The 10,430-nt window shown below is 48.7% G+C and overlaps 1 protein-coding gene across 1 annotated transcript; it reads left to right on the forward strand.

The window, feature by feature from the left end:
* The first annotated feature begins 4,299 nt into the window (after positions 1 to 4,299).
* LOC145938926 (uncharacterized) lies at positions 4,300 to 9,441 on the forward strand. The gene has a single exon (XM_083042840.1). It carries the CDS (start codon positions 4,300 to 4,302, stop codon positions 9,439 to 9,441), a length of 5,142 nt encoding a protein of 1,713 aa, XP_082898966.1.
* The last annotated feature ends 989 nt before the right edge of the window (positions 9,442 to 10,430 follow it).

The raw sequence follows: 10,430 nt of genomic DNA on the forward strand, positions 1-10,430 counted from the left end.
GTCGGTCTGGTATAGTATTTGGTTGCCAAACACGTCTCGCATGACGCTACCACGTCTCGAACGATTCTATCCAAATTATTTATTCTAAAGTACTTCTTTGCGAATTCTGCTATTTTATCTGTCCCGAAATGCAATAGAAATTTATGTATCGAGTTTACAAGTTCCCATGCAATTTTCTCCGGTATAGCAATTCGTTCATTCGCGCCGTTTCCTATTCTGACTAATTCGTCGCGAATTTTGTATTCGTCGTTGTTTTCGTCATTTGCTCTTTGTAATTCTACGCTGTTTTGTTGCGCATCTTTGATTATTCGGATCCATTCCGTAGAATTATGTTTTTGTTCGTTCGCGATTAATGGACATATGCTAAATTCGTTTTGATTTGCGGTCCTATTACTATTCTCCGCGAATTGTCTAGATAACGCGTCCGCTGTTTGATTCTCTGTTCTCGGGATGTGATTTATTTCGAGATCAAATTCCATTAGAAATGACATCCAACGTGCTATTCTCTCGCTCGCTACTGCGCATGAGCTCACGAATTGGATTGCCCTATGATCCGTGTTGATTTTAACTCGTCTTCCTAATAGGATTATATGCCATTTTTTCAAAGCAAAAACTAATGCTAGGCACTCGAGTTCTGTAATTGTATAATTTTTTTCCGCGGGTTTCAGACTACGGCTTGCGTATGCTATCGTAAATTTCTGATCCAAATTTTTGTCATCGAACTGATATAATCTAGCTCCTAATCCGGTTTTCGACGCGTCCACTTCTATCCCGTATTTTAATTTCGGTTTTGTTAGATATAGTGTCGGTGTGTCTTCGAATGCTTGCTTTATATCATTGAAAGTTCTTTGCTCTACTTCCCCCCAATCGAATTTTACATCTTTCTTGAGTTTATTTTCGAACGGTTTTGTTAGTCTAGCTAAATTTTTAATAAAGCGTCTATCCCAATTTACTAATCCTAGAAATGATTGGATTCCCTTCTTATTTTTGGGTCTTGGGAAGCTTCTAATCGAACATCTCGTTTCTTCGTTAATGCTCGCTGTTACCTCGTCAAAAGTATGTCCGAGGAATTTTATCTGTTTTTGTAAGAACTCACATTTTTCTTTATTGACTTTAAACCCTACTTTATTTAATTTTTCGAGTACTGTGTCTATGTGATTTAAGTGTTCTTCTAGCGAATTTGATGCTATTAATATATCGTCTAAGTGTACAATGATATAGTCCATTGTTTCTTCGTTTAACGCGCGATTCATTGCCCTTGTGAATGAGGCTCCGGCCGTTTTTAAGCCGAATGGCATTCTTTTGAATACGTACGTTTGATTGTTTGCCAAAAAACCCGTATATTTACGACTTTCGCGTTCTAATGGTATCTGCCAAAACGCTTAAGTGATATCTAGTGTCGAGAAGTATTTGCGGTTTCCCATTTTATTAAATACCTCATCTATTGTCGGCGGTTGTGCATGATCGCCTATCATTTTGCGATTTAGTTCGCGTGCATCTAGACATACTCTGATATCCCCTGATTTTTTAACCACGGTAACTAATGGACTTATGTACGGGGTCGCTGCTTTCGCAATTATTCCCATTTTTTCCCATTGTTCTATTAATTCTTTGACTTTTTCGCGGTGTATCTCAGGTATGGGATATGTCTTCTTTTTAAACGGTTTATCGTCTGACATTTCTATGCGATGTTTATAGTGATTTACCCTTCCTATATCGCTTTGAAAAATGTTGGCGTGTTTCTTTAATATTGATTCTAGTGTAATGCCCCCTTCTACTTTCGATTTCGTTATCGTTGAGATATTTGGGTTAACGGCATTATTTTTGTAGAATTTCAACGAGAATTCTCCCTCTACCCATCTTAGATCCGCGTTGTATTTTTTCAACATATCGCGTCCTAGTACCATCGGATAGGCTAGGTTTTCTACTATGAAAAACTCGCTGATTATAAATTGTTTGTTTATTTGCATTGGAATTTGAATTTTACACGCTATCGTGTTTTCTTGTTCTCCGAATGCTCCACGTAATTTGCATTTACGTATTGGTATTTTATCGATATCTACATTTGCCTCTTTTAATTTTTGAAAAGTTTTTCGCGTCATTACCGATACTTCCGCCCCTGTGCCTATTAATGTATCGATTGTTATCTCGTTTATTTTTACACTGACTATCGGGTTCTCGTGCGGTTTCACGATCGCGTTTTCCTCTTCCTCATCAAGGTCTTGTATTATCTTTTTCGTACGCATTATCGTTATTTCCTTGGTTTCGATTTGCGTTTCCCCCTCGTCATCGGATATTTTCGCTTCGTCCTCCCCCTCGGATAATGGTTTTTTCGCACCATTGATTCCTATCGCGTTTATCCCTCTCTTTCCGGATCCTTTCGCGCTGCTATTTTTTATCGCGTTTGATTTCGCGTTAGCTTTGCTTTTTGACGGATTATTGTCCCGGTTTTCTTCCTCGCTCTCGCTTTCGGGAAATTCTACGACGGGTTTGGTTTTTTTCGCGTCGCGACGACTTTCTTCGAGGTTATTATGCCACGGTAACACTTTCGGTTTCGCGCCGCTATATTTTTGGAATTTGTTCGGATTCCATTTGTTAGTTTTCGCGTATTCCGTGTTTTGTGGTTTTTTAATCGCCATGTTCGATTTCTGCGACTGTTTCTCTTTAGTTTTTAACACGGATTCCGTTTCGCGTTCGTCGCTGATTTCTTCTAAAAGAAATGTAAAGTCCGCTATATTTCTGACTGTCGCTATTTTAATTTCTTTCGCGATATCTCGGTCAAAATGTCTTTTTAGACAGCGTATTATTTCCGCGTCTCCCATTGGCGGTTCTAAGGTTTTCGCCTTTCTCACCAGGTCTAACGCATAGTCGGCCATTCTAAGATTTTTAACGGGTTTGTACTTTCCGGTGTACAACCTCTCTCGAAATTTGGCCTGTTGGTTTTCCCCCCAGTAGTATTTAACGAATCCGTTTTTTGCATCTTCGATGCTATCGAAATCTTGTATTTCATACCATACGGAGGCTTGATCGCGCATGCATCTCCCGAAGAAATGTAGCTGATCATTTTCATCGACATTTTCGAATCTCGCGATATTATCGTATTTTTTTAGAAATCTGATCGGATTTAGGTCATCGCTTTTCCCCGTGAATTTTAGTTCGTCGAAAGGGTTTTTAATCCACCCTCCGCGAGGTAAACGTATTCCTTCTCCTCTCATTAAATCGCGTTTCGGTTTATTTCTATTCGGTCTGTAAGTATCATCGCTCGTTGTCGATACCGGCGATTCGCTTCCTTCTCTAGATCTATGATTTTCGCGTAATTCTTTTATTAGGCATTCTAATGTTTTTTCGATTGTTGTTAATCGTTCGTCGTCTTCGCGTTTGTTTAATTGCGTAATTGTTTTTTCATTGTCCGATTCCGCGCTATCTACCCGTTCGGATCTGTCGCGAATTTTACCGGATCTCAAAGGTAATTGTGGTTGTTCGAAATTGCAATAATATATCCGCTTTAATTTATTTCGGCTGTTGTGATAATATTTCGCGGTCGAATAAATAGCAGAAAAAAGTTCACCTAGCTAGGAATAACTATGTCATAAATCATCGAGGCAATTAAAGCGTCAATAATAAATAACAAATCCTCAACGGTTACCGCACTGAGTTACAACTACCAACGTCGCGAAACACATGCGCAAAACGATCACGTGATTTCCGAGGGCCAATCGATGGAACAATCGATTGCCTCGCGCATGTCAGGCCCGTGCTTACTCAGCGCGGATTGCGCGGCAGCCAATGGCGCCAGACGCCCTTGCGTCACCTCAACTACTTTAAATTTGTTGAAGATTGATTGGCGCGTGGTGACGTGACGGGCTCCCGCACCGAGACAATAAAGGGAGCGCCGACGAAATTCTAAGGTCCTTATCGCAGCATATCGCAGTCAAACCGCATATCGCATCTCCGCTAATTATTGAAAAACCGCAAATTCGTTGACGACCTCCGCTTATCATTATTACGTTTTCTCTTTGAATTATCGCTCTGAAAAGTATTCAAATTTTGTATTAATATTGTGCGTGTTCACTTTTGTTAATTAGTGTATGTCAATTAATTAAAAGTCTTTATATACAAAAAAAACGGTGACTTATCTATCCAGCGCATCCTATCTTCACGACGCGCGTTCTCGAACATATTTTTGGTCCTTCGAGCCGGATCGCGTCGTCGCGCCGGCACCCGCAAGTTCGTGAGCGTGACGTGAGGGATTTCGAGTGGAGTGAAGTGAGTGTCCGCCAAAGCCGAGTGCAAGCAACAATGATGGATGTGGCCACGCTGATCGATTCTCAACGCGAGATCCAAGTCCGCATCTCACGCTCGGTGGAGTACCTGAGGAAACTGGGCAACGCCAACATCACCGCCAGTGCCGTCACCACACGCACCAGAATCGTCGATCAGTTGTGGACGAAATTTGAGGCTCAACATGACCTCATTCGCGCGGCCCTGAAAGACAAATTTATTGACAGTGATTATTTCAAGTCAGAGCTGCATGAGGATACAGAGAACCTCTACGTGGCGCAGCGGAGCCTACTGGATGGCTACGCCGAACTATTCCGGGAGCCGCCCGTGCGTCCAACTCACGATGTCGCATCGAAGTCCTCGCTGCCGCGCATCAAGGTGCCGCCGTTCTCGGGCACTTATGCTGACTGGCCATCCTTCCGAGATCTCTTCCTCTCCGTCATCGGGAACAATGCGTCGATTTCAAACATCGAGCGCTTCCACCATCTCCGCTCGAGTGTGACAGGGCAGGCTGAAAAATTAATCAGATCATTACCTGTCACCGGTGATAATTACGATCGCGCTTGGGCGATCTTGAGCAAACACTACGACAACAAGAGAGAGCTTATCCGCTCCACCTTTGCCACGTTCATCAACGTGTCAAAGATGAAGGGAGATACCGCCGATGAGCTGAGCCGCATCCACAACGCCGTTACCACCGTCGTCAACGCACAGGAGAGCATCGGTCGCCCAATCGACACGCACGGGATGGACCTCTTCAACTATCTGGTCACTGACCTATTCGACGCAACCACTCGCTTAGAATGGGAGACTTCCACTTCGGGATCCGTCGAACCACCATCGCACGAGACACTTCTCGACTTCATCAGCCGACGGATTTTGACACTCAACGCCGCACGACCGAAAGGGGTCAGCAAAACCTCGGGAGATGCACCACGGGTCGCCAAATCACACGTCGCGAAGCACGGATCGGCATCTCCACAATGTGCCCTTTGCCGTGAGAAACACGTACTAATGGCCTGCCGCGAGTTCAAGGCCAAAACCGCTATGGAACGAAAGACGTTCGTTGAGACGAACAAGCTCTGTTTCAACTGTCTGGGGAACCACTTCCTCGCACGGTGTCAGTCAAAAAGGAACTGCCTCACTTGCAACGCTCGTCACCACACCATGCTGCACGGAGCTCACACCGCATCCTCGACGTCCGAGGTCAAAACGTCTGCCGCCACATCAGCTTCCACACTTGCCACTACACTGGCCACTACACATCAGAGCGGGGATAGAAAGGCCATCCTCCTGGCAACAGCACGCGTCATCATCGCCGACCGGTATGGATCCCCTCACGCGGTACGAGCCCTGATCGACCAAGGTTCCGAGCTGTCCATCGTCTCCGAGACCTTGGCTCAACGGTTGCGACTGCAGCGAGAGTATACGGGGCTGTCCATCTTTGGCGTCGGAGGAGCCCGTCCAGGACCAACCCGCGGCAAGGTCACGTTGAATGTCACTTCAGACGTGACCAACGCTGAGTTCTCCGTGGTAGCGTATGTATTACCGCGCCTCTCGATACAACAAGACCGCACATCAAGGGCCGACCACCGCTGGTCCCACATCCGAGGACTCCAGCTAGCCGACCCACGGTTTCAGGACGACGATCCAGCAGAGCTACTCCTGGGAGCAGAAGTCACATCCTTCATCATCGAGGAGGGAGTACGCAAGGGCGGACCAGAGATGCCGATCGCTCAGCGGACCATCCTTGGTTGGATTCTCTCCGGGGGTTCCGATGCAGCGTCAACCGAAGATCACCGCCGCACATTTCGGTGCACCGCCGATTACGACCTCGCCGACCTAGTTCGGCGATTCTGGGAGCAGGAACAGGAGCCCAAGGCTGTGGCGTCACTCACTCCCGATGAACAAAGATGTGAGGAGCTCTTTGTCCGCAGTCACACCCGCACTACCTCTGGGAGATACGTGGTGAGGTTGCCTTTCTCCTCACCACCGACGACACTCCAGGAAACCCGCAAGCCAGCTGAACGCCTCCTGACAGCTATGGAGCGACGTTGCGTCCAGGATCCTTGCTTCGGTGACCTCTACCGAAGCTTCATGCGGGAGTACGAAGACCTGCAACACATGACGATGTCAAACACTGTGTCAACTGCCAGTCAAAGCAAGTGCTACCTACCTCATCATGGAGTCTTCAAGGAATCCAGCATCACCACCAAATTGAGGGTTGTCTTCAACGGGTCTCAGCGCACACGAGCAGGGGAATCGCTGAACACGCACCTCCTTACTGGCGCAAATCTTCTTCCAACACTCGCCGACGTGCTGCTCCGATGGCGTCAATACCGATACGCCTTCGTCGCTGACATCGAGAAGATGTATCGACAAATTCTCGTGCATCCAGATGACTGCAGCTTCCAGACGATCCTGTGGCGGCATTCTCCTGACGATGAAGTGCAGGAGTATCAGCTGCGGACGGTGACCTATGGTCTCGGTTGCGCTCCATTTCTCGCCATACGGACACTTCAACAACTAGGCAAGGACGAAGAAGAACGTTTTCCTCGCGGCGCTGTAGCGTTGCGACGGGATTGCTACGTCGACGATGTGGTCACCGGAGCAAACACCATCAACGAAGCGATCATCCTCCAAGCGGAACTGCGCAACCTCTGCATGGCGGGCGGATTCCCGTTAAAAAAGTGGGCAGCCAACGAAGAAGGAATCCTGACGGGCGTCCCACACGATCATCGCCTGCAGCAGTCACAGCACTCGTGGGATGGAGAGGGCTACTCAACGTTGGGACTACGGTGGCATCCTCAAGGCGATCAATTCTCCTTCGTGCTGCATCCACCTGTTATCACGGAGTACACGAAGAGACGTGTTCTCTCTGAAACCGCACGTCTCTTCGATCCATTGGGTTGGCTCGCTCCAGTCGTCATCCGCGCGAAGATCCTCATCCAGACTACATGGCTCCAGGGGTTAGACTGGGATGCCCCACTGCCACCAGCAGACGCCCATCGTTGGCAGCAGTTGCTGGATGAACTCCATCATCTCGATCGCCTACGAATACCTCGCTGGCTCGGCACTGGAATTGAATGCTCATCGCTGCAATTCCATGGTTTCGCCGACGCATCCGAACGAGGGTATGCCGCAGCCGTGTACCTCCGCATCGCTGGAAAAGACGGAACTTCAGTACAATTGTTAATGGCCAAAAGCAAGGTGGCACCTGTCAAACAAGTGACCTTGCCGAAACTTGAGCTTTGCGCTGCCACATTACTCACCACGTTGACACAGCACGTTCAGCACACACTCGACTTGAAAGACGCAACAACTCATCTGTGGTCAGACTCGAAGGTCACACTTCAGTGGATCCAAGGACACGCATCACGGTGGAAGACCTTCGTTGCCAACCGGGTGTCTCACATCCAGACGCTGCTGCCAAATGCACTATGGAGACACGTAGCTGGTCGAGATAACCCTGCGGATTGTGCATCAAGGGGCATTAATCCGACGGAACTAAGGGATCATACGTTATGGTGGATAGGACCTACCTGGTTGCTGGAGGATGAGACTACATGGCCGAACACCGAGATGGACACCCGAGAGGACGACCTTCCTGAGAGACGAGCCACTAGCCTGCTGACGAAGAGCTTGGTCGTCATAGAACCTGAGCTCCTTCTTCGCTTCTCGTCGCTGCACCGCCTGTTACGAGTCACAGCGTGGTGTCGTCGCTGGCTCCGCCCGGCAGAACCAACTGTCACACCTGGACTGCCACTGACCTCGGACGAATTGGATACGGCGCTATCACACTGGCTACGAGAAGTACAATCACTGCACTTCTCAGATGAGGTCGCCTCTGCCTCTGCAGGCCGCACTGTTGCAACACGCAGTCCGCTGGCCAAACTGTCTCCATTCATCGACGCACATGGCGTGCTGAGAGTAGGAGGACGTTTAAAAAATTCACTCTTGTCACCGGACGAGAGACATCCGATGATTGCTCCAACGACTTCATGGCTGACTCGACTGCTGATCGATTCTTGTCATCGCCGGACCTTGCACGGAGGAGTGCAACTGACCCTCGGATTACTTCGACAACGTTTCTGGGTACCTCGAGGACGTTCAACGGTGAAGCAGCGACTACATCGCTGTGTCACCTGCACAAGGTGGCGAGCAACGACCCCACAACCGCCGATGGGCGATCTGCCACGCAGCCGGGTCACTCCAACACGGCCATTTCTCCGCACTGGGTTGGACTACGCGGGACCAATCCTCATCCGGACCAGCAAGGGTCGTGGCCACCGCGCCTACAAGGGCTATATTGCAGTCTTCATCTGCTTCTGGTCGAAGGCCATTCACCTAGAGCTCGTCTCGGATTACTCGTCTGAGGCCTTCATCGCCGCCCTTCGCCGATTTGTTTCCCGACGAGGTCTCTGCGCCGATATCTTCAGCGACTGCGGCACAACCTTCGTTGGAGCTGACCGCACCCTACGAGAGCTCTTCATTGCGGCGTCGTCGGAGGGTCAAGGAATCGCACGCGCAGCCGCCAAGGAAGGAATCCGCTGGCACTTCAACCCGCCGGCGGCTCCGCACTTCGGTGGATTATGGGAGGCCGCCGTCAAATCCGCTAAGTATCACTTGCGGAGGGTGATAGGCGAAACCACCCTCACCTTCGAGGAGTTAAACACGCTCCTCACTCAAATTGAGGCATGTCTAAACTCTAGACCTTTACAGGCACTCTCCGACGATCCAGACGATGTTTCAGCGCTCACTCCTGGACACTTCCTAATCGGGGCGCCTCTTCTCGCCATCCCTGAGCCGTTGCAGGAGGGCGAACCTGGAAACACGAGGTCACGATGGCATCACTTGCAGCAGATGAGAGACCACTTCTGGGGAAGGTGGTCGAAAGAGTACATACACGGACTCACCTCGCGATCCAAGTGGTTGAAGGACGAGACGGCACCCCGCATCGGAGCACTCTGCCTGGTGCGCTCCGAGATCTCTCCTCCAAGCCGATGGCCTCTCGCCCGGATCACGAAGTTGCATCACGGAGACGACGGCGTTGTGCGTGTGGTCACCGTCCGGACCGCTTCTTCCGAACTCGTGCGTCCGATCGTAAAAATTGTCCTGCTTCCCGGCGTTGAAGCAGACGTAGCGAACACCGACATTTAACACACCACTCATTCAACACAAAATCACACCTCTCACACTTTACACAACACACTCGATTCACACACACTTCCGGTTACACTATCTCAAATTCACCAGCATTTCTTTTTCCATCACAGCCGCACTCTTCAACATACACACTGCACGTCATCTACACACTACCGGAGAATCAATTTTACCGCATTGCATGTGGTCATAATTGTCTCACACGATCACTTTAATCCGCGTTATTCACTAAACACGTGTCGCACATACCACAGCTGATCGAACCTCGCGTGACACGCGATCACCACGTGCGTCGTAACGCGCAGCCGCACCGTTACACTCACAGACCAATGAAGCGCGCTCTGCGACCAGCGATCATTAGCAAATTATTTTGTCACGACGTAACAAGGCGGGCGGGATGTTCGAAATTGCAATAATATATCCGCTTTAATTTATTTCGGCTGTTGTGATAATATTTCGCGGTCGAATAAATAGCAGAAAAAAGTTCACCTAGCTAGGAATAACTATGTCATAAATCATCGAGGCAATTAAAGCGTCAATAATAAATAACAAATCCTCAACGGTTACCGCACTGAGTTACAACTACCAACGTCGCGAAACACATGCGCAAAACGATCACGTGATTTCCGAGGGCCAATCGATGGAACAATCGATTGCCTCGCGCATGTCAGGCCCGTGCTTACTCAGCGCGGATTGCGCGGCAGCCAATGGCGCCAGACGCCCTTGCGTCACCTCAACTACTTTAAATTTGTTGAAGATTGATTGGCGCGTGGTGACGTGACGGGCTCCCGCACCGAGACAATAAAGGGAGCGCCGACGAAATTCTAAGGTCCTTATCGCAGCATATCGCAGTCAAACCGCATATCGCATCTCCGCTAATTATTGAAAAACCGCAAATTCGTTGACGACCTCCGCTTATCATTATTACGTTTTCTCTTTGAATTATCGCTCTGAAAAGTATTCAAATTTTGTATTAATATTGTGCG

The sequence above is a fragment of the Prenolepis imparis genome, unplaced genomic scaffold (assembly GCF_030444845.1).
Source record: "Prenolepis imparis isolate NDT839.2.m4 unplaced genomic scaffold, iyPreImpa1.0 SCAF_1, whole genome shotgun sequence".
In the NCBI taxonomy this organism is placed as follows: domain Eukaryota; kingdom Metazoa; phylum Arthropoda; class Insecta; order Hymenoptera; family Formicidae; genus Prenolepis; species Prenolepis imparis.